Source organism: Oryctolagus cuniculus, chromosome 4, assembly GCF_964237555.1.
Source record: "Oryctolagus cuniculus chromosome 4, mOryCun1.1, whole genome shotgun sequence".
In the NCBI taxonomy this organism is placed as follows: Eukaryota; Metazoa; Chordata; class Mammalia; order Lagomorpha; family Leporidae; genus Oryctolagus; species Oryctolagus cuniculus.
Window position 1 is genome coordinate 166,495,168 of NC_091435.1, and position 25,857 is coordinate 166,521,024.

The 25,857-nt window shown below is 38.8% G+C and overlaps 1 protein-coding gene across 20 annotated transcripts in view; it reads left to right on the forward strand.

The window, feature by feature from the left end:
- RBMS3 (RNA binding motif single stranded interacting protein 3) overlaps positions 1 to 25,857 on the forward strand; it is a 1,614,135-nt gene that overhangs the window by 1,494,145 nt on the left and 94,133 nt on the right. For 14 of the 20 annotated variants that reach the window (XM_070072884.1, XM_070072885.1, XM_051858894.2 and 11 more), the window contains 2 exons: positions 7,588 to 7,684; positions 9,908 to 9,958. In XM_070072884.1, the coding sequence (XP_069928985.1) occupies positions 7,588 to 7,684; positions 9,908 to 9,958 (148 nt within the window). The remainder of the gene's footprint in view (positions 1 to 7,587; positions 7,685 to 9,907; positions 9,959 to 25,857) is intronic. The other 6 variants (XM_070072887.1, XM_070072888.1, XM_051858897.2 and 3 more) reach the window with 1 other exon arrangement.

The following is a 25,857-nucleotide window of genomic DNA, read 5'->3' on the forward strand; positions in this document are numbered from 1 at the left end:
GTGACGCCGTCATCCCATGTTGGAGTGCTGGTTCAAGCCCCATCTGCTCTGTTTTCCATCCAGCACCCTGCAAACACACCTGGGAAGACAGTAGTGGATGACCCAAGTGCTTGGGCCTCTGCTACCCACATGGGAGATCCTGATGGACTTCTGGGTTCCTGGCTTTAGCCTGTCCCAGCCCTGGCTATTTTAACCCTTTTGCGATTGATCCATTGGATGGAAGATCTCGTTTTGTCTCCTTTTCTCTCTGTGTCACTTTACCAAATAAAGTACTGTTCTCATTCTAAGAACCCCATCAGACATACTGAGCATTGGTAGTTACACAATTAGTCATAAGAGAAGAAGGGCAAGCTATGGTTAAGAATGCAAACTCTACAACCAGCCTGTCTAGATGTTTATTCAAATTCTGTTTTCTACCAGATCTATGACCCTGGACAAACCGTTTGGACTTTAGATTTTTTTCCTCTATGAAATGGTGATGTGTTAGAACTTTTCTTCACAAGACTTTATTAGCATGAAAGGAATGTACATGGCACAACATAATCATCAATGTAAACATTGATTTTGCACTGTATTTTGTGTTCCCGTGATAATTTTCCAATACCTATTCTTCTACTAGACTGTTAAATTAATGAAGGTAGGTACTGTTTCTTATTCGTTTTATAGACTGTTTAACCTAGCTTTGTGAATGCAAACTCAAAAATAAAACCCATGACTGATGAGCTCTTCTTGACCCCAGTAAGCTGACATCACAGAAACCACCCTTCTCCTCAGTCATCAACCTGGAGTCTGTGCCCATCCAACACCTTACCCTGACTCTTCTTAAACAGACTCAGTTTCACCCCAAGCAACCCAGCTACCCATGAGAGCCTTATGTCTTTGGTTAAGAATGGAATTCTTAGATTATCTTTCATTGTTGGTGACAACAATTGATATCTTATTGAAGATAGAAATTGTGCATAGTTAAGTGCAAAAAAAATGAGAATGTTATGACTAAGTAATCTTATGAACTTGACACTTCTTCCTACAGATTGTTTTACAAAAGATTTGCTCATCATTGGTTCATTATCCTAAATGGTAACATCCTACTAACAGGGCAGTAAGAGAACCACCATTTCTATGCATGTAAGATATCACACTAACCAAATTATTTAGTCAACAGAGTATGAAACATGGATTAGCATTGGCACATGCCTGTTAGAGGTGTGGAAATGGCTTTGGATAACTTACTCAGCAGAGCAAGGAACCTAACGTTGATAACTGGAATAGAGTATGTTACTCCCTATTCACATTACTCTGTTTGGTTTAGCAGTCAAATCTAGCTTAGCGAGAAGTGGCCTAACAGGGACAAGAATCTTCATTACTGTTGGAGGAGGCTCCTACCATTTTACATAAAACTAGTAGTATCCACAGATACAATGACAACTCTCCAATCCAGTTAGTATTGTCAGACATTGCTTCATGCTTATTTGGTTGCATTAAGTAAATGATTTTTAAAATACCTATCTACTGCGCGGTTTAAAGTCATTTTGGTGGTATTATTTGAAAAAGAATTTTTACATATCATATTAGGTACACTGGACATGTCCAGAATCCTGAAGCAAGGTAGAATGCATAGAGTATTACAATAGAGGCACCGATTTTAGGAGACCTGTGTGTATGTTCCTTTTTATATGTCTAAAACATTTTTTGCAAGAGTACACAAAAGAAGATGAGAATCATTTTTCCAGGGAGGATCTGTGGAGTATTGTGAAATACAAATGAGAGGAAAACTAAGCTTCCACTGCTTACTCTTTTATATTTTCTTCAAAAATTAAAAAAAAAAAAAAAGACCACAGAGGCAGTTGTGTTCTGGTGGGGATTGGGAAGGTTTCTCGAAGGAACATTGACATTAGTCTTTCCTCTTGGAGGGGTCCCATGTTTTAGATAAAGGGTGTGTTCTGTGATCCTGAATATCCTGTAAACTGTGCATGGAGCCATAGGGCTGTCAGAGTATCACAGGCAAACATGTACTGGCTTGTAGCTTGTAGCTCAAACTGTGTAAAGAGTTAAGTGCTCTGCATTCCATAGCCAACACATGAGAACAGCAACATTTAACTGAAATTAAAACTCCCAAATCTACTATGATTGTTAACTAAAGAAGAGCAAACATTTTATAACTGGACCATGCTGACTCTGCTGTTTGCATTTGGTTCATGGAAAATGTCAGTTCTGTCATCTGTCCAGACCCATGAAAAGTTTCTCTTTACAGAAAATTAGTTCACTATCACTCCCATCGAAGGCTTTGAAGGTGAGCTTGGAGAATGGTCCGAGCCATAACAGAAAAGTAAAAATCTTTACACTATTCACTATATGGACTAAAACTCACAAGAATAAAAATGTCCTTTCTTCTCTGAGCGCTGTCTGGTAAAACTGTAATTTGTTGTTACTAGTGCCCTATTGCTTTTTCAGCAGACCGAGATGAAATTCCATCCCTTTCAAAAACTGAGCATGGGAGGTGGGCCATAATCCCTCCCATATTCAAAATCTCATCTTTCCTCTGCCCTTTTCACTGAGGAAAGCCTCTTAAATTGTTTTATTAGAATAAAATGTATTCTTGGGGGAGATGTGAAAAAGAATGTTTTCTATAGCATTGGTCTTGCCAGCTATTTTATATGGGCATTGGATATTAAGTGATACAGAAGCTTTATCTTATTACACGTGGAAGGGAATCTAACATGAAGGATAAGTTGGTATTACAATAAAAATGACCAGTGACTTATTAATCTGGTGCTATTGTGTTACCCTGAGGATAGTATGCGTGGTTCCAACTCTAACAATATTGCCTGTGGACATGAAACACAAGCCAGTACTGTTTATTTCAGTGTGCAAATAGGATTTCGTATGCTTTTTCTACAGTAAAAAACATTCTACCCTACGGTTATTGATATATTCATGTTATTTTTATTGTCAGTTAAATAAGATTTTACCACATCACTACTGACTGCCAAATCCCCGGAAAATGATTTTTCTGCAGGCAGAATAATGTCCTATTAGCAACCTAGACTTGTGCTTTCCAGCCTTATAGAGGTCACTTGCCTTTAATGCCACAGAACCAAGTAACTACTTGCATTCCTTAAACAAAGGAAGTTTTCTAAAAGCCATCCTAGAATTCGATAGATCATATTTAACTAAGCTTTCTGGGCCATTTTGCCATTTGGCATTTTGTTCATGTGAAATTTCTCCACCTCTTACCTCTGAAACAAAGTTTCGCAGTCCTGCCACCACAGATATTTTGCAATGGACATCATGGGGAGCCATTCTGTGCCTTGTAGTTTGTTTAGCAACATACGAGACCATGGCCGGTGCCGCGGCTCACTAGGCTAATCCTCCGCCTGTGGCGCCGGCACACCGGGTTCTAGTCCCAGTCGGGGCATCAGAGTCTGTCCTGGTTGCCTCTCTGCTGTGGCCCGGGAGTGTAGTGGAGGATGGCCCAAGTGCTTGGGCCCTGCACCCACATGGGAGTCCAGGAGAAGCACCTGGCTCCTGCCATCGGATCAGCGTGGTGCACCGGCTGCAGCGCGCTGGCCGCGGCGGCCATTGGAGGATGAACCAATGGCAAAGGAAGACCTTTCTCTCTGTCTCTCTCTCTCACTGTCGACTCTGCCTGTCAAAAAAAAAAAAAAAAAAAAAAAGCAATATACGAGACCTCAAGCCACTAGGTTCCAGCAGCAATCCCACCCTAGTTGTGACACCTAACACCGTCTCCAGGCATTGCCAAATATCCACTCCTGGCTTAGAAGCCCTGGGCTAATCATGGAATGCTATATGAATCCTAGCAAAGAAATATGTCCTGAGAGATTATTCCCAGGGAAATAATATTTTAAATAATTCATTCTCAGTCTTTTGTAACAACATTTGTAAAGCATCATGCGTGTACTACCAGGTACCAAAAGAGAAAATCACAGATTTATAATTACCTTAACTTTTAGCTGAAAATGCATTCCTAATGGAGAATGGGACTGACAAGGGGAGAGAGAGGAGGAGGGCTGGGAGTGTGGGTGGGAGGGTGGGTATGGTGGGAAGAATAACTATACTCCTAAAGTTGTACTTATGAAATTTGTATTTCTTAAAAAATAAATTTCAAAGAAAGAATTACCTTCACTTTGTCAATTTTCTATTTCCTGTTCCCATATAACATGACACTGCTGCTTAAAGCATTTATTTGGATGTTCTAATTTTTTTTTCATCTGATGCCTAGGTGAAAGTGTTTTCAGACATGATAGGGACTGACAAAAAGCTAAGACTGGCAAAGATATATTGCTCTTGTCTACTTTGAGTCCGACTCCGTGTATTTCTTCAAATATGGTCCCTGTATGCCTCCAACACCCTAGAAGCCTTTCCTGCCATGGTTTAAGCGAGGGTTTCCTGTAACCTCTCTCATTTACGTTTGGACTTGAGAAGAGCTTAGTGCAGAATACGAGAATTGGGGGATCAGGACAGCGTGTTGAGTCTGCTTTGTTCAGGGTGTTTTCCATTCCAAATGGCTCTGACTTGAGTGGCAGTACTGGAACCTGCTACGAAGTAGGAAATATTATTCTTGTTTGATGGATAGGATTAGAGCAGATAGACCAAAAACGCATTAAATTTCCCCCCAAGGGTTCCCTTTGTTAGTATCCATTTACTTGCCTGCTTTCTTTATGTTTCTGCTCTCTGTTTTCCCCACAGAATTTCCTGTAAACTCTGCCTGTCAATCCAATTTTTATTGCTTTCATTTTTAATACTCCAATTGATACGTGTTACAAAATAGACCAGCCATGCCAAAATGCGAGGCATGATTTTCTCTGTTAGTGTAAGAGACGGGGTGTCTACCAGAGCTACAGCTCCGTGTGGTGTAGGAGAAAGACTGCTCTTGAATGGCCATGGGAGCCTGTCATGTCATTACGAGCCCTGAATAAGTCGTTCTGCTCACTGTCTCATAAATAAGATCTGTCAAAGATAAGACCTAACGGGGATTTTTAAATGCAAACCACGGTTTTTATGGGAAATGGCTGTTTTCCACGGTTACCAATGCCCTTGCGTGCTTAGAAAGCAGGTTATGAGTGAAGCTTCCAAAGAATGCTTTAATTACACAATGTTAGACCACCTGTCTGGTACTTCATTGCTTGGCCTCCTTCCTACTTACTCCAGGGACTCACCTTTCAGCTCCTGCCTTCCTGGCACTGGCCATACTATACTATAATCACTTAATTCTGTTATTTAAAAATATATATGTGTATATATATATATGTATATGTGTGTATATATATATATATATTCATTTATTTGAAAGGCAGAGCAACAGAGAGTGAGGGAGACAGAAATCTTCCTTCTGCTGATTCACTGCGCAAACGGTCACAACAGCCAGGCCTAGACCAGGCCAAAGCTAGGAGCCAGGAAGTCCATTTGAGTCTCCCACATGGGTAACAGGGGCCCAAGCACTTCAAGGCCATTTGCTGTTGCCTGCCCAGCCCAGCAGCGGGAAGCTGTGGCACAACTGAGAAGTAGCCCTGAACTGGCACTCTGAGATGGGCCGCAGGTTTTCGGCAACAAGGCAGAGAGGCCCTCAGTCCTCCTCGGACTGATCCCATAAAGGGAAAAATGATCGATAACTACATTGTATTTGTCAGCTGCAGTCAGCTGCCCCGAGCACCACTGACTATATGGCTTAAACACGAGAAAGTCATCTACTCACAGTTCTGAAAGCTAGATTTGGACTGATAGAGCTGCTGGTGAGGTCTTTTCCTGGCATGGCCTTCTTGGGGGGGGGGGGGGCGGAGGGCAGGAAGAAAATTAGAGTGAGCTCTCCGGTGCCTCATAAGGACACGAATCCTATCTGCTCAAGACCACACCCTTGCGGCCTCATTCAACCTGAGCTGCTTCCTTAGAGGCTACGAATAACAGGCTGGGGATTCAGGCTTTTACATAGGATTTGGGGAGACACCAAAATTCAGCCCCTGGCATAAATAAAGGAATGTTTAAGAATGACTGCTTCAGAGAGTGATCAGAACAAAAGAAAAAGAAAAGGAAAAGGGATTGAGAATATTTGCAGTAGAGATGGCAGTTGCTGTTTTTCTCCAGGCTCCGCTGAAGTAGACAGAGGTGCATGAAAACAAGGAAAATAAAAAAAAAGAACCCTTGTGTGGAGATTTGGGGAAACTAGCCTTGTGGGTTCAGAGACTGCAGTGTCAGTGGTCAGATGGGAGTGAGGGTGCTGAGATCATGGGACAAGAAAGTCAATGTTGTTGGATTTAGTTGGGCAGAGGAAGTAGGACAGTGTCAAAAGCATACTAGTGAGGAACTCAGTAGTTTGTGCTGGCCAATATAAGGAGTTCAGATTTTGTAACCATTTTGATGAAAGCCTTTAGAGGGTTTTTGATTAATGTGCACAGAAAGTACAATTATGTCACTAAACAGTAATTCAAAGGTATTAATTAACTCTAATCCATCCTTGGCACATAGCAAATGCTCGGTAAATTTTTTGAAGGTACAAAGATGGATATTTCCTTATGTGCTAGTTATCTTTTTCTTACTGGGTATGACTGACATAGAGTATATTCACTCTTTTTAGTCTACAATTATGATTCTGCCAAATACACACAAACATGTCACAAGATACAGAACAGTTACATCCCCTCCCCAACACCTCCATGCTCCTTTGCAATCATGTCCTTCCCCCACCCCACGTCTTCGATATCCACTGATCTATTTTCTGTCTCTATAGTTTGCATATTCCATGTTGCAGCATAAATAGAATTCTGTACTATATAGACTGGAGTCTGGCTTTTTGTCTTGAGCACAATTCACTTGAGATTCATCATGGTGAACATCTCAGTAGTTACGTATCTTAAATATTGTTTCAAATCTTCGGGTCACACATCCCTGGGTTCATCCAGTCTTGGATCGAAATATTTGAAAAAAAAATATATCATCCGTACCAGATGGAACATTTTATAGAATCTACAGCATCTATCATGTAGGTAAATATGTCCACCAGTGCCTTCTTAGAACCAGAAGATATTCCTATTCCCACCTAAAAAAATTGTCCTCTTTGTTCACTTTTCAAGGAGAAAGTATTTTTTATAGGAAGGTATGGACCCAGTACAAGGGCCTAGCACAAAATATCTAGACTTTGCTAGGAACCGGCCCTTATTTCCTGAATGAAGAAACAAATGCAGTGTGTTTGTGTGTAACATCAGCCACGTTTATAACGTGTAGCGCTTCCATCTGCCTTTCTTTCAAATAACTTTTGAATAGCATTGCCTTTTCTTTTTTTACAGTGGCTTTTTTTCCCCGTTGGTTCAAGACACTAGTACACTCACTTGGTATAAGAGCGATTTTGTGCAACTAATTTTGTAAGATGACTCAAAGCTGTCCATTTGTTCAGAATGACTTCATTCTCTTGGGAATTACATACTGCCAATCTCCTGGATGCTCTTGTTAATAGTTAATGGAGAAACAAGGAAAGTAGAAGCACTCTCTCTTTCCCAGAGGTACTTGGTAGTCTTTGATTACCAGCCAGCCTGCAGCTGCTTCATGAATCTTCTTTTTTTTGTTTTCTGTTTGCAGATTTTATTCTTCACCGTACAGTATTGCAACCAACCGCATGATTCCTCAGACATCTATCACGCCATTCATTGCTGCTTCCCCTGTCTCCACATACCAGGTATGTCCGATTCACCTGCACCTCAGGAGGGATCTGCCTTGCCCGTAATATACAACTTAGAGGCACAAAGGACACCAGAGAATTAAAAGAAAAATTGTCCTTATATACTTCAGCACATCTTCATTGATAACACCCAAGTTATGAGTTACCCTATGCTTTCAGGGGCCCATTTGCATCAACTCACTGGCAAATAAAATCCAGCCTCCTTCCCATTCTTCTTGCTGAGTTCTTATGTCTATGCTCTTTTTCAGCCAACATCAATACAGATCTCTTGCCACTGGGAAATTATTTTGCTTGTTGTTTATTATTTTGGTTGTTCACATGGCCTATTGTGTCTTTTATAAAATCACATTTCCAGCAATCCCTTCACATACTCCAGGATATCTTGTCATTGTCATCTCATTTTGTTACGGTTGTCCTGCTAAACCTAGGTGGATCTCTGTTAAATCCTACCTCCCCCCAAATAGAGGCAATTATCAAAATTGTAGAAAGTCATGGTGGCACCCTGCTCCCACTGCATTCTCAGTTCCAAAGAGACAAAAGGGAGGTCAGGGAGTTCACAGGCTGATCCTCAGGAATATTTGGGATTCAATAGCGCCCTAAACCAGGCGGGTCACCAGCTAGTTCCAAGGATACAAGTGGGCTGAAGTAATCACACTTCTCCAAAAAAAAAAAAAAACCGCATTCCTTATTTTATTCCTTCTAATTATCAAATAGGTGATATCACTCCCTGGTCCTCTTGATGTTATAAACTGTTCTCCAAAGATTTCTTCTAAGGCTGATTAGAAGTGACCTATCAATACTACCTTTAGAATGTGTCTAGTGTCATTTTTTTAAAAAAAGTTTGGAGAGAGAGAGCAAGAGAGAAGTGCAAGACTGTACATGCGTATAATTCTCTATATTTTGCAGATGGTGGGGGTGGGTGCTTTACAATGGGTAAAACTGTCATGTTGCTGACTGCTATGAATTCGTTGAAGTTTCACCTTATTCAGCCACAACATCCCTCATTTCAGGATGTCCCAGTTGGCAGAGCATCGAACTTGATATGATATGCATTTTTCCTTAACTAGTTCTCCCTGAAGCAAATCATTTTCATTTTTTTTTCCCCTGCACTCAGACTCTTGAAGCATGTCCGTGGGTGAATGGAACAGACTTTCCTTTGAATTGCATTAGAGGGTCTCAGAATGACTGATTTCTTAATTGCCTTTCCTTGGGGCCCACGCAGTTAAGTGCAGGAGACGATCAGTTTTTGTGCTTCTTGCTGGCCTGCCTGGTTGCAGTGTGTGTGTGTGTGTGTGTGTGTGCGCGCACGTGCGCGCCCTTTTTTTCTAATCTTGGCCTCTGTGTCGGCCAAGACCACCCATCCAGTCACAGTGTAGAGCACTTTGGTGACATGAACAAAATATCCACAGAGTAATGATTTTACGAGGAAGGGCTCATGAAAGAAATTTAACTCTTGTTCCCTTTTCTCAAAAAAGAGATTAGAACAAGCTCCCATATTATCATTTTTCCTGTCTTTCTCCACTTTAAAAAAAAAATTCAAAGTGTATTGGCAGTTTTGTTGGTGTGAGTACACTGAAACAAACAAACAAAATCTTCCAGGGACTCCCTGTGACAATCAGCTTACACAGGCTGATTTTTCTCATTTGACTGACACATGGCACATCTGAGAATGGTTGGCTTGCTCAGATACACATTTTTAAATCTTGCATACCAATTACTACAAGAGAGGAAAAATACCAACTTGCTTTCTGGTTTATCTCTTTAGTTTTTCCTACAACTTCTGCCACGTGGATGTATTCCTAAGGTGAGAACACCTGAGTATTTGAAGGGACAACTGATGACAAAGAGGAAGTGGGAGCAGTCAGCTCCTACTTCCACCTCTGCTGCCAGGGCCTCCTTTGGAGTTGACCTCCAGGTAGTCTCTCAAGCCCACTAAGACTTTAGTCTTCAACACAACCTCATTGTATGCTGCAAAACCCAGCTAGGTGCAGGTAGGCACTGAAGTCAATGCCAGTGAACAGGGATGTCATTTTATATCTTACCATGTCTCAGGGCCCACATGAATCAAGTCCCTTTGATTCACCCTTGAGTTCGAGCCATAATTAGCTGTGTAGTCAGATGGACTCCACTTTTCTTATGACCTAGTGTGACTCCACTGAACGCAAGAACCGAGTTCTCTCTGTGATTGCTTTGTGCTAATAAATGCTGTTTGATGCATAGGTCCAGAGTACTTCATGGATGCCTCATCCGCCATACGTTATGCAACCAACAGTAAGTGTTCTCAGTCACCTGAGGCTAAATATTTCTATTATCCAAGTGCAAGATCTTGTAATGCATAGAAGCTTTGGGGTAAAGCTTTTGTTATATCCTGTAACTCTTTCAGGCAGCCATATTCTCCAAATAAAAAGCTGTTCCTGAAATTCTGCAAAAGCATGTATAGTAGCTAGTTAAAGAGATAAAGTGAGAGTGAGAAAGAGAGAGATAAGAGGGAGAAAGAGACAACAAAAATTATTGGAGGAAGTAACAGTGAACCTCTCAAGTTGATATCTATTGTTTGTTATGAATGAGCAATTTCAGCTTCATCCAGGAGCTTGAACTCTGGACAATTAAATCCATTACAAAAGGAAGGTCTCTTGCTTTTGTTTTCTTTCTGTTATGCATTGCTTTCTTCAGACACAGTCCAATATGCTTTGAGAACAATTTTGAGTATTATGGCCAAATGTTAATTCAAAGCAATATATTTGAAATGTGAAGATAGTTGTTTAATAGATGGATAGCAAGGTCATTAGACTTTTGTTTATCTTCACTAACTATAGCCATTCACTTCTTTTTAGGATGACATTTCTTCCAAAATGATTCAAAGTCTATTTTCTACTTGTTAGATTTCACCTTTTGTGGTGCAATATTATATCAGTTCCAAGTGAAAAATATGACATACCACATTAGAATATAGACTCAAGGTTAATGAGTCCATTTATCTTTGTCTAGCTCTTCTGGGCTTTGTAAGCTCTATGGAAATGTAAGATAGCAGCTGTCATTTGGTGAAATAGTTAAGACACTGAGTTGGGATGCCACATCCCACATTGGTGTACCTGGGTTCAAGTCCCACCTCCTCTCTCCGTTTCAGCTTTCTGCTAATGCAGACCCTTGTGTGGGGGAAGGGGCCAGTAGGTGTGATGGCTCGAGTAGGTGGGTCCCCGACATTTACATGGGAGATCTGGATTGAGCTCCTGGCTCCCAGCTTTGGTCTGGCTCAGATCCCAGCCATTGTGGGCATTTGGGGAATGAAAGAGCAAATGAGAGCTCTCTCTCTGTGTCTCTTTTTCTGTATCTTTCTGTGCCATTCAAATAAACACATAATTTTTAAAAAGACACATAAGACAGATTTCAGTAGAACATATGCATGAGAGTGGGGGCAGGGGCAAGAGCCCTGGACAGGAAAGCGCATGGCAAGGTCTCTGGTGTACTCTCCGGGTGTGTTCAGGCTATGCCTTTGTGGCTTTTCTGTCACTACACTTAGAAGTGCTCTTGAGAGGGTCAAATGAGAGAGCAAGGGTAAAAACAATATAAAAGGTATGGCAGGCTGTATCATCTTTATCCTTATTATTCTTACTGAATGTATTAGTTGTTCAAAGAAGAAGCAGTACTATAAGTTCACTCTTTTGGAAGCTAAATTTAAATAAGATAGCAGGTATTAAAGACTGGGGAACAGAATGCACATGCAACCATTTCTGTGATTCAAAATATCAGAGAATCTGGTTTTCATATGTGAGCTTTGGCCATCTTATCTTTTTAATAGACAACTTTCCATGTGGCGCCTAACATTTCAATAGTTTGTTATTTTATTTAAAGGATAAACTTTATGTAGCTCACCGCAGCAGAACTTCAGACTGTATTTTGCAAATCCCTCTCTTTACTATTATTTACACACCTTAGGGGCTTCCTGAGTTCAGCTCGTCTATGTTCTATAAATCATACCAATGTGCAACAGATCCAGGCTACACTTCTCTGTCCAAGTCACGAGGTAAAATTCAGTATGTGCTGCCAGACCGGTATACAGCGTAGCACAAACTGAGACAGCACAGGAAAGGGGGAAAGTTCTGCCAAGTTCTGAGTAGACTTTCTAGAAGAAACCAACCACCTTCTTAAAAACAATAGCGTGTTCATCTGCAGGACACCAATGCTAACTTAGCGCTCACACTGAAGTTAAACATCACCTCTGAGGCCAAAATAAGAACCCTTCGGAGACAGGAAGATGGTTGTATGGGTCTTTGCTTCAGCTGTCACTCAGGGCCTTAGCAAAGTTTTATTCCATCATCACCGCTTCAGCCCCATGCATGCATGTATAATTTCTCATTCTTCTCCAGTAAGAGATATGTGTGTGTGTGTGTGTGTGTGAATATTTCCCCCTTGATTTTTTTCATATAATTACTCATTCTTCTCCCTCTAACAGTAAGAGATGTGTGTAAGTATGTGTATGTATGTGTGTGTGTGAATATTTCCCCCTTGTTTTTTTTTTTGTTTGTTTTTTTTCTGTGGCTACTGTTCCCTGGTATCATGTCCCTTCCCACACCCATGCGCTGCATCATGTTTGAGCATAGGCCACTCAGTTTAACGTGTAATGTTTGTGGTTAGGATGAACTCCAGGAAAAAAGATATGTTGGACCACCTTTTCTCTACCCAAACACGCAAACACATTATTTTTGTGTCTTTAACGTACAAATATTGGCTAAAAGTTGTTATGGAAACACAAGAGTTTTTAGCATCCATCTTTGCTTTGCAATGGCCTTGTCGATCGATCGTCTGTGTTGCATACACTAACACGACACAGCTGGCCTTAGCTTCAACATCAAACAGGGCTTAAATTAATCCCACCATGGCACTAAAACATAAATAATTAAACCATTGAGGGCCATGGAATAGCATACTTGCATTGAGAAGAATGAATGAATGATTTGATGATTAATTCCATGGATTCTTGGCTAGGTCTGTGGAGATAGACAAACCTTTCTAACTATAAGGACTCTAATTTACTTGACTTTTCTGAGCCACAGTACCCTCATCTATACCATGAACATAATGATGCCTACGTAATTGTGTTTTAGTAAATGAAGTATTAACACTCTTAAAGTAGTTCTTAGGAAACAGCAAACACTCAACAAATTGTTTTTATTTAATTGCATCAAATTCACATTATCCCAGTTATGTGAAATTAGTGTTAATATATGAAGAAAATTGAAAATAAGCAAGAACCAACATCTTCCGCCATGTTCACAGTGCTTTATAAACTTCCTCAGCTAAAGAATTTGGAGATAACCTCTGTGGCCATGAATAAGTCAAGTTGCTGGGTTGGTACTCGTTTTATTGACTTACAAGATTCAACACCTAATATTTTTTTTAAAAAATGCTCATTGATTACCTTTTTATCAGTCTGTAGAAATAAATCCTAGATATTGATATTCATATCTCAAATATGTTTTCTTTAACTCCAGTTTGCTTTCAACTGTTCTCTTTTTCATTTTCTCCTGCCCTGTTTTATAAAAATCTCATGTTTGAGGTCTCGTTGCAGAGGCATGCACCTCCCCAGGCACCATGCACTCACACTGGCTCCAGAGCGGGGGCCAGATGTGTGCCTTTGGCCAGAAGCCCTTCTAGTTGTCTCTCAGGCATCATTTGAAAACTCTGAGGTCTCTATCAGGTTTGTATCTGGAAAGAAAGCAATGCTTCAGGGATGTTTCAAAATACAGCGTAATGCTCTTGGTCTTTTGGCTAGGGAAGACGAATGGTTGGACTGGAGGGGTAACAGTTGGTCAGAGAGAAATGAAACAATGGTGAGAAGGAATGGGAAGAGTAAAAGGACGTGAGAAGAAGATAAAACATAATGTAGTTTGCTGCAATTTGCCATTCGACTATATTTCTTTGGAGACTTAAATTGCTAAGTAGAATGCAGTGTAATTTTTTGTAGATTTAGAAAAATATTGGGGAAGAAGAAATAAAGGTTCCTTGCATGGATTATAATCATCATTCTGTGTCTATGCGTGAAAGCGGATCTTTATCATTGGACCTAGGACCTTCCTGGATCTCCTGGAGAACTGTCAAACCCCACTTAAGGAAGCAAGAGCACTGCTGCTTGCTCTTTGTTGTTCACCTGAATAGACTCCTGGGAGAGAACACTGGTAGATGAAATCAGGAATTCACTTGTTGCTGTGAGGAAGTAAAAATGCTGACGCTGTCAATGCAGTTGGTTGCTTATTTCTATTTCTGTACTGTACTATGAAATCTCACTCTTACACTAACAACACTGTAATGGTTGATGGATTGCGCTAACTATCCACTCTGCAGAGCAGCATGTCACATTGGAATGTTGTATGAACGCACAATTGAAATGCCCATGCTCCAATATACTGGATATTTTGTTAAACCTCTGCTATTGGCAAGGGGAAAATATCATAGTTACCCAGGGGAAGCAGAGTTCTATTCCCTTAAATTTTATTTAGATTCATTTAAATCATAAATCTTCTGTTCCTCATATGGTTAGTGTTATTTCATCTCAAGGAGAAAGGTCAGCTTTCATTTTTACTTAATTACAAATTGGATATCTAATTACCATAGTCTAAGAAATGCAAGATGCCCTTATTGAATCATTGGATGATTCCTTGCCATGCATGACTAAGTTATAATTTTTATGATTAATAAACCCTAAGTTTACAGCTAAAGAGCAAATATAAACTTCTCTGCAATAAGACTGTGTAAGAGAGCTCCAGAATACTTGATGTGGTCAGTCTTCACCTCACACAGCTAAGCCCTAAGGCTTAGTTTCAAAGGTTGTATCCTCCAAATTGGCCTGTATGTCTTCTGAAAAAGAATGTCATCAAGCTTGGCAAGAATATTAGACCTCTGCTCATAAAGCAAAGTGTTCAGATATGGGCTCAGCAAAAATCATAATCCTCATGGTTTCTCTGGAGTACCAAGTGCTGGAGGAGTTAACTAGGTAACTAGGTAATATATAAAGGCCAACATATGCATGTGTATATGTGTATATGTATAAACAGTATATCTATGGTCTGAATATACAGTGTTATCTATAGGCCAAATATTTTTAACTAAATAATAATGACAAAAACAGCATCTCCTCTAACCTTTATGTACTGTTTCTACCAGCAGAGAATTAAGATGAATGAAACGCCGGCGCCACGGCTCACTAGGCTAATCCTCCGCCTTGCGGCGCTGGCACCCCGGGTTCTAGTCCCGGTTGGGGCGCCAGATTCTGTCCCGGTTGCCCCTCTTCCAGGCCAGCTCTCTGCTGTGGCCAGGGAGTGCAGTGGAGAATGGCCCAAGTGCTTGGGCCCTGCACCCCATGGGAGACCAGGAGAAGCACCTGGCTCCTGCCATCGGATCAGCGTGGTGCACCGGCTGCAGCGCGCTGGCCGCGGCGGCCATTGGAGGGTGAACCAACGGCAAAAAGGAAGACCTTTCTCTCTGTCTCTCTCTCTCACTGTCCACTATGCCTGTCAAAAAAAAATAAATAAATAAAAAAGGTGAATGAGATTACATTTAGCAGGAACATCTTTGAATTGTCAGCTCCTTTTAAATATATTCCCATGCTTAAATAAACAAGGACAACACTATTTCACAGCAAGTGTTTTACTTACCTTAAGTATTGTCAAATATAATGATGGCTTTGTTATTCTTAAGTGTAACTTCAGAATTCCATAGTATTTTTTCAAAAATAATTATTTGATGACTTTGGGGAAAAAATTAAATGATGAAATTCAAGGCCTGTGATTTAAAAGTCTATAGAATATAAAAGACATTCTACCTAGGATCCCCTTAGTCATCAATTCTATTATCTAGACATAAGCTTTGTGAACCAAATATGATGTCACATTCTAGCCATTTTTTAAAAATATTTATTTCTTTGAAAGGCAGAATTTCAAAGAGAGAGAGAGAGAGAGAGAGAATGAACGATCTTCTATCTGCTGGTTCACTCCCTCTCCCTCAAACGCCTACAGAAATCAGGGCCCAGACAGGCCAAAGCCAGGAGCCTGGAACATCATATTGGTCTCCCACATGAGATGGTAGAGATTCTGGTACCTAAGCCATCATCTACTGCCTCCCAGGATGCACCTTAGGTAGAAGCTGGATTGGAAGTAGCTGGGACTTAAACCAGGTACTCCCATATGGAATATAAATGTCCCAAGTATAAACCTAACCCACTGCACACACTATCCAACCCCAAGCAATGTTTTCACTTATGAAAACACACACACACACACAAATTTGTATAAATATATGTATATTTTTAGCATATATACAAGACTACTCTACATATATTATATTCCAGATTGCTGTTTTTCCACAAAAATAGAATGTTTTGGATGTCATTACATATGAATCACATATAGAATCTACATTCATTTTTCTATCAATTTCATAATATGCCATTAAAAATTGTAACAAAAGGAAGTTACCTAATTTCCTATTCATACTTCTTTTTTATTTTTTGAAAGATTTATTTATTTATTTGAAAGACAGAGTTACAGAGAAGTAGAGGCAGGGAGAGAGAGAGAGAGAGGGGTCTTCCATTTGCTGGTTCACTCCCCAGAAGGCCACAAGGGCTGGAGCTGCGCGGATCCAAAGCCAGGAGCCAGGAGCTTCTTCTGGGTCTCCCACATGGGTGCAGGGGCCCAAAGACTGCTTTCCCAGGCCATAGGAGAGGCTGGGCTGAAAGTGGAGCAGCCAGGACTAGAACCAGTACACATATGGGATGCTGACACTGCAGGCAGTGGCTTTGGCTGCTCCACCACAGCGCTAGCCCCTGTTCATACTTCTTCAAGTTACTTCTGCTATTGCTCAAAAACTCAAGACTCTAATATTGAACCACCACTGTAGTTAGGAAATCTTTGTAGGATAAATTGGTGGCACAAAGATACCTGGGCTTTAACGTTTGATATGCATTGTCAAGTTGCATTATAGGTGACGGTGTTTCTTTCTCCATGACCTCAGTTAACACTGGGTAACTTTTTAATGTAACAGTGAATCACCTCTTATTAATGTTTCATTTTGTTTCTGAGTCCTAGGGGAGTTGAGTTGTTTTTTGAATTTTATTGACTAATTTATTTTCTTTATCTCTGAACTCCAAGTTCTTTCACTTTGCTCACTTTTCTTTTGGAATATTGATCTGTTCTTATTTGTATAAGATCTTATTATAGTTTCTAAGTTCATGATTTTAATCGTGTAGAATTTTAGTATTTACATATTTATATTGATCCATCTTTCTTTTTAGACCAAGGGTCATCAAACCTTTTCCATAAAGAGTCGAGCAATAAATATTGTTAGTTTTATGAGTCATATGGCCTGTCCTGTCTATGTGGTTCTGTAGTTATAGTGTGAAGGCGCCCACAGACAATACACAAGTGAATGGATGTGGCTGAGTTCCAATAAAACTTTATTTACAGAGACAAGCAGGGGCCACATTTGGCTCACAGGGTATGTTTTGCCGAAGTCTGCTTTCAAGCATCTGGATTCCATGTGAAAGACCTAAATAATTCTGAGATTTAGAACACCATTTATTTCTTACTGTGTTTATGGCACATGTTGTTTTTGTTACTTTGTGGCTTATTTTGTAGTATGAGATGAGTTTGTGATCCGAGTTTTCTTCTCACATATAACCAATTGTTATTGACAAACTCATTCAGATAAGCCAAGTATATTTTTGTCCATGGGTTTAAATTTTTTTTGTTAGTATTTATCACAAAATAAATCTCTTTTCACCTTTGGGCCTCTTTCTGAATTCTATTCTGTTCTACTGATATCTTTTTTTGACCATTACTCTATTTCAATCACTATAACTTTACAAAATCTTATATAGGTGGTCCTATGTAAGATCCCTAACACGTTTATATTATTTCTCAAAAATTTCTCTACTTAATTTACATATCAGATGAACCTGGCTCAGGCTCCTGACCCAGCTTTCTGCTAATCCCTACTCTGGGAAGTGGCAATGATAGCTCAAGTAATTGGATTCCTGCCACCCATGTGGCAAAGCTGGACTAAGTTCCTGGTTTCTGTTTTTAACTCAAGAAGTCCCTACTGCCCCTACTGTTGTGAGCATTTGGGGAATGAACTAGCAGGTGGGAGGGTCTCTCTCTCTCTCTCTCTCTCCTTTATTCTCTCTGCTTCTCCAATTAATTCTTTTTAAATGGAAAAGAGATCCTTAGGTATGATGAAAAAGTTCAACAAAAAATAAACAAATGTTCTTGAGCATCCAATGTGTACAGAATATTCTAGGTATTTCTGGAAATGGGAGAGAGGAAACAAGAAACAGTCTGTCCTGAAAGCATGCAAATAATTGTAGAGAAAGTTTTTGTATGCTTAGAATGATTTTATTTAAAATATAGAGCTGAAAGTATGTCAAATGGGCAGCAGTTATATAACCCTAGAAATGAGTAGGCATCTGTGAATAGTTAAGGACGGGGAAGAAAAAAGACATAAACATAATCTTATTGAATGGGTGGTGTCTGTGGAGTTCAAAAGAAAAAGTAGCACATTTTTGAGTAAAAGAAATACTCAAAAGGAATAGGAGGTGGTCTTAAGTTATTTCTGGGGCACAGAGGCAAATACCCTACATTTAGTGGAATGTTTTGTTATGGAATAAGGGAAAAATTTGGTTGGAAAGGTAAATTGCGGCCTACTGAAATACAAGTTTCATTTAGTCAAATCTGGAGGGCTTTTCTACATGTTTTTATTAACTTGACACTCCCCATGGTATTGTCTACAATTTGGGTTTACTTTGGAAAATGTAAAACAGAAGTGGTAAATTAAATTGATGTGTGTGAAAAGTCTTAGTTTCCAGTGGAGTAGTGGCTGAATCTATCATAAAGGGTAAAATATTTAAATTTTCCTGCATTATGAAAATGTGATTATGCAGTCTCTGTACATAAAGTCATTTTATACACATAAAAATATTTCTGGAGATAAAGTTCATCTTGTAAGTCGAGCTTTGTTTACAAGCTTGCTGGAGAGAACATTCCTTGCTAGGTTCCTTCCCTCCGAATCGCAGGGGTAGCTAGAAGCAGTTGTGATTCCAGTCTTCTGGATTACAGAAATGTGGTACTTTTTAAGAAGTGTCTTGGACAGTAGTAACTGGAAACTGCCAAATGCCACGTTCCCAGCACATCTCCGGATTCCAGAGGATGCTGCTCGTTAGCCGCCATCTCTACACCCAGTAACAGCAACATTGACTTTGGCCAACATATTGTAACTCCAGTAGTGTGTTGTTGCACACACGTGTGTGTGTGTGTGTGTGTGTGTGAGAGAGAGAGAGAGAGAGAGAGAGAGAATGTTTGATATATGTTCTATGACCTGTCTTTTGGCATTTAGTTTTATGTTATGTAACTATGAACCTTAAAAATGAAAGAATAGCTCAAGGTAGAGTGTATTGCTTTTTAGAACTGCAAGCACAACGTTCTGAACGTAAGGAAAATTTCCAGTCGCACATGACCCCCAATGTGTCCTTGGGTAGTACTTAGGATTTCTTTGTCACTTCATCATCACTAAACCAGAATATCACTACTTCTCCAGTTCCTTCCTGAAGACATTGACATTACTTCCTTAATAGCTATTTAGCATATTAAATATAATTAAGTGGAAACACAGCATTGAGAATTCAATCTGTTAAAGTCTTATTTCTTAAAGCAAAAAATACACAGCTTAAAATCCAAGCCTGACATTCTAGAAAACAGCAAGTTGCCAGGGCAACACAATCATATAGGGATAGGGTAAGTCATTTGTTTTCTAAATGTTTCCAGGGCAACTGAAATGACTAACAAAAGCACGGATGGATTGAGGATGGGGTACTGATAGTTCATGGAACTATATGTTCTTTCAGAGTACACTGGGATAAAATATCCACAGCATATCTAAAACGTTAAGTTATGTGAAGTGTATGGATGTTCATTAAATGGATGATCATGAATTGGTTTAAATATTGAAAGTATTCCTAAAAATCAAAATAGAATATCCCTTATTTCTTTCTTATCAGAATGCCCTTAGACACTACTTTTATTTGAAGGTTGACTTTTGTTAGGTTAGTCTTGAAGAGCCTAGTGATTTCCATGTAGGATCTATGTCTCCAAATATACAAGAACAACCGAGTCTGATACTGACTTTGTCTTGTAAACTTCATTGTTAAATAGGGTGACCACCAACAAGTAGCTTTGTTAAAAAAACAGACTAGGAAAAGTTCTGTTTTGTTCATAATATAGAATTCTAGTTGCTCCTCTGCTGCAGATTTGTTTACATTAACATAACTGTGTTGTTCACTAAATTTGTCTGTTAACTCACGTCTGCTTTCCGTCCTAGTACACCCACCATTAAGCCCCGTCCTGTGCCGTTTGTTCAATGGGCATTGTACTGTCTATGCATGACATTTTTTTTTTTTAAATTAGGCTAGTGCTTGTCCCTCTTTATACCTCTTAGATATAAGTTCATTGCATATAATGGAAGAGAAATATGACAAGCAAGCAAAGAAAACTGAAACTTCTAAGAAAGAGGTCTAATCCTTATACATGTTAAAAGTAACATGATACTCTTGGCTTTTTGTTCTCATTTGGAATAGAAGCAAGCAGTCCTATTAGCCATTTGGGTTCTGAATAATAATCTGATAGCTTCTATTCAGAAGAGAGACCTTTTTATCAAAGAGTTATCCTTAAAGGGTTTTAAATCAATACACATTAGAACCATTTCTGCATAACAATGTTGTGTATTAAAGATCGATTCTTACTTTCCTATAAAGCCTTTTATCTCCCCAGTCTTGTGTCTCTAAGTATTTTCAATCAATACTAAAAAATCATTATGATGCCAAGTTTGTGTTACACACTTACATGTATAAATCCTTAGATTCTAACATTCCAAAATGACCTCTCTTTAACTTTCTGAGATGCCCATGAGTATGTAATTTATGGCAAGGAATATTTTATATTATACATAGTGTGATTGGATGCACGGATGCTACTTATGCATTAGTGCCCAGATATGCTGAATTTTCACTATAGATGTTACTTAACCAAAACACTGATAGAGAAATATATAAAAGTGTGTATATATGGGGATTGGCAGAGTTGCATTTGTATGGGACAAAAAGCACTGAGTGTTATTGAGATTCATGATATAAACTGGAATGAGGGGGGAATGGACAAAAGAGAAGAAAGAAGTGAAACAAATCTAGAGAAGGTGCTGGGGCTACATGGGCCAAAACCAACTAGCACAGTTTAGTCTGGGTGGTGAGGAAGAAAGCAATATCCTTAAAATGAGTCAGTGTGTGTGTCATAGATGCAATAAGTGTAAGATCAAGGACACAGAGCTTCATTTGGGCATGTTGATTTGTAGGATCAGATCAAGATTTTTCATATGTAGCTTTAAACATGGGTTTGGTACTCAAAATGGCAGGAATAGACCTGGAAGTCACTCATTCCTATTGAAGATAGTAGATCGGATTTCTATCAGTCCATTTACTTTTCACCGTTCATCACCACACCGGATCTAGGCAATAGCTCTGAGACTTGAAACCATGAAGTACCCATGATGACATTGTATTAAGTGTAGTGATCTCTTGTCCTCCAGAACAAGTGCTTGCTTGTGCCCCTGGCAAGCAAAATTATTTAGCACCCTAATTATGTCTTTTCTTATACCTATAATTTTGAGGTTAATGACATATTATATATGCCTTTTTGAATTAGCTAAATGTATATGCACCTGATGTTTTTACTTAACAGTGTTGACCACAGTGATAAGTTCAAAAATAGAAAGACTTCAAATTAGAAGAACTATTAGGAGCCATTATACAACCGTCATTGTGGTACAGGGATTGATAGAAAAGCTTCAGATATAGATGTATATGCCCATAAAAATGTTGCATTTCACTTTTGCACAACATTTCTGGAAGACACAGTTTTCACTCAGTCAGCTTTCTTACACAACCACAAATGCAAGGAGAGAAAGAATAACAATATTCAAAAAACACAGTGCAAATGCTTGTGGCTTCTTTGTCAATCCTATGTGAAAGTCCAGCGATGTCTCTGTTTATTAATCTATTTATTTAAAGTTATTTATCATGGTGTTAGTTTCTGTGAACTTGTAAACTGTGTACTGTTACCACTGGAGGGTTCCCAGCACTTGTAGGTTACAGGGGTCTCTTTATACGCTAAAACTGTTTCATAGCTTTTACTTTATTGACAGAGATCAATTATTTTAGCCTTGGCTGGATAATCCCATCTTTGGCCCTTGGAAATTTAAACTGCATTTTTCTCTAATATTATGGTTGATGCTGGTAATAAGAACCACTTCTGAGCTCAGAGTGATTCACTAACTCTGGTGTTTCAAATGGTCAACCTGAACTTGCTGCACAGGGGGAATATGACAGCTACATTATTGAAGAACATCATGTTATTCTGGGGACTTTCCATGCCCCCAGTAATTTATAATGCTGTTCCATGGTGTTTTCTCTCCATCCCATCTGACATTTTAAAGACCAGAAGTTTAAAGTAAGCTTCTTAAGAGTCTATAACAGTATGTTCAATCTTGAGACAAGTGTTTACAAATTAGATCGCAGCTCAAAGATTTAACTCGCCTTCATGTCTTTTTCTGAAAATAAGGTTTAGTCTGAAATTGTCAAGAGTGAGGATTCATTGACAGTCGATCAGCAGGAGGGCCTCTGAGTGGAATATTACCTGTAATGCAAAAGGATTTCAAATACAAACCTTTCATCTGTACCATCTAATTACTGACATCTGAACCTGTCTCAAAGAATCTGTCAATGTTTTAAAACTTTTGTAATTGCAACAAAAAAAAGTGAAACTCTGTTAATTCTGCACTTGAGCAAACTTCCAATGTAAAAGCATGCACGTCTCTGTTTTTTTTTTTTTTCCTTGAGGAGGACTAGAATGTGTGGCCAGTATTTCTGAACTGCAATGATTCACCCAGACAGCCCTGGGAGTAGGACTCGCCCTTGCTTATGAAGTTATGTGGACATTCCCACATAAATCAGAATGGGCCAATCATTTGATCATGTCCATTTCTATTACACATGGCCAGGAATATGATGAGAAATGTTCTGGCTGACACAATTTCTTCTTACAACTGTCCTAGAAAATGAAATAAATTGTTACAGCATTGATTTCCTTGCAGAGTTGAAATTATGCAAGACCTCTTCCTATTTTTACTTATATCCTTGTACGCTCTGAAAGGTTTAAGAACTATGAATTATAATTATTGTGTAACTAATTAACCCCTGGAAAATTTAGAGTGGAATCGAGCAAAGTCCTGTTGCGTGGACCTTGAAAGGATGATAGTAATGTAAAAGGAGGTAGGCTTTTCCAGTTTTTCCCTTCCTTAATGCCAAAAGTAGTAGATTGCTTGGAAGTGTGTAAACCTCTTGGAAAAATGAAACTAGACTCTTCCATTCATTCCTTCGTTTCGTCATTCAAGCAAAAAACATTTGCTGATTTACCAGGCATCTGCTCAGCGTCAGGAAACGTTCAAGGCGCTTGGAATACAAAATTGAGCACGACAAGCGCTCCTTCTCTTGTAGAACTTATACTCCAGCAAGGGAAAAGATAATTCAGAGATAAGGACTACACTGACAATAGTGCTATGTATGTGAAGCCAGATTTAGATTAAAATGTCAAGCAGGTGTGATTTGTCTTTGGGAACTTGAGCCTTGATTTTCAACATGCGTGGCCCTGCTCAGGACTGACCTTTCTTCCGTACATTAGATGTCTCCAAAGCTCCTCCTTTCACTTTAAAAAAAATTTAAACAATATCTATAGAGAACCAACTATTTGCCAGACGCTTGTAGCCGTCCACATTCAGGGATAGGGGAGAGAGTAAATCAGGCATAACTTGTGGTGTACTGGGGAAGACAGTGATGTATCAAAGTGTTTTGAGGGATATGAACTTTAGTCATACATTCTATTTTAAAAAAAAGATACTTGGGACACTGATGTCATGCACTAGTGGGCCTGGACATTGTGTCTCTATGCGTGTGTGTGTGTGTGTGTGTGCGCACACAGGAATGTGTTTGATGGGAGCCTAAAGAGGGATCCTAGGAAGTAGAAAACATCCTTTCACTCCAACCCTGCTAGCACAATGAGCGCTTTTCTCAGCTGTCTTCTGAAGAATTTGTTGTCACTAGTATCTTAGCCTGAAAGAGCTTGTCAATGTGCTTAAGTATGTACAATTTTTGTTTTCTTCTATAATCTAACAAATAATTTGTTAGCTTTCCAGAAAATTCCAGGAATCGGCAAATAAGTCTTCTATTTTCTGGAATAATGTCCTAGCTTTTGTGACAGAGAAGTCCTTGGCTCTGCCTTCTCATGGGGCTCGTCGTAATATTGACTATGCTGTGACAAAAGATAAACCTGAATATTGTAGAATAACTTTTTATGGATGAAGGAAAAGAGGCTCAGAGAGGTTAATTGACTTTTCTAGTAACACATAAGTAGGTGGCAGAGCTGGAACAGGTATGTTTCAATCCAGTTAACACCAATTCTATTTCATTATATCTGGTTTGATTCTTCATTAATTTTTTCCATTTTTCAGGTTGTATAATTTAATCCCAAGTAAATCAAATTGACAGACTAATAGAAATATTATGATTGGGTCCTTCTGTACATAGAATATAAAATATTAGTATGTTATCTGTGGCCATTAATGTTGATTAGCTTAGTGTAAGAATTATTTCTTTTAGAAATTCCATTATATTTTAAGTGGAAAGGAGTTTTATTATACAGTTAAAAGCTTTGACTTTAACAGGAACTGTCATTTAAATAGTATCATCATTTAATTCTTTATATCCCAAAATTATATAATGCTGGGGAGTATTTTCTGAAATAAATATACCTTATTTTATAATCTGTGTAATCATTGGCTATGGATCACAAAATATGGATATCCTGGAGATATTTCACTTCATCAAATTAATGGGCCGTTTTGTGTTTTACAACAGGTAGTTTAGATAAAGCCCATAATTAAAAACTATGAGAAAACTCTAGAAAGCACAATATATTAAAGAATGTTACTATATTTTTAGTGCTGTGTTAACTAGAGCATTGTCTGACCATACACAAAAAGCCTTTCAATTTCTTTCTTAAAGACACCTTATTATTATAGCATGTAAATAATTTCAAGCATTAGATAATTTTTAATTTAGTTTTGTTTTTGGAAAAGTCTCTTATTTTTTTCTAAAACCTCACTTATTAAGTAAAACACCCAGAGTTTTGCTTTAAAACACAATTAGTTACTCATTAATAATATTTTGTCAATCTTATTATATTAGATATGATTTATTATGTAAAATAAAAGCAAAAATAAATATTAAAACTAAAATTTAAGTATAAGCTTTTTCCTATTTTCATATACTCACATTGTTTTTTTTTAAAAAGGACAAAATTCCAAGTGATCAAATTCAGTTCACAATTGATCATAATGATAGGACTAAGAATCAAAGGGATCACATAAACAAGACTGGTATCTACAAATACTAAGGGAGAGAACGATCCAACAAAGGAAGCGGGATACACAGCAGACTCATAGAATGGCAGATGTCCTAAATAGCACTCTGGCCTCAGAATCAGCCCTTAAGGCATTTGGATCTGGCTGAAGAGCCCATGAGAGTATTTTAGGCAAGGAAAGCCAAGATACTCTGGCAAAAAACCAAAACCAAAACCAAAACAAAACAAAAAACCTAAATAAAAGATCTCTGTGAGTGAGATCCCAGTGGAAAGAATGGGGCCATCAAAGAAGGAGGTATCTTTCTCTGAAAGGAGGAGAGAACTTCCACTTTGACTATGACCTTGTCTAAATAAGGTCGGAGTTGGTGAACACAAAAGGCTTCCATAGCCTTGGCAACTCATGACAAGAGCCTAGGGTGATTACTGACGCCATAAACAAGAGTGTCAAATTGTTAAGTCAACAACAGGAGTCACTGTGCACTTATTCCTCATGTAGGATCTGTCCTTAATGTGTTGTCTAATGTGAAGTAATGCTGTAACTAGTACTGAAACAGTATTTTACACTTTGTGTTTCTGTGTGGGTGCAAACTGTTGAAATCTTTACTTAATATATACTAGATTGACCTTCTGTATATAAAGATAATTGAAAATGAATCTTGA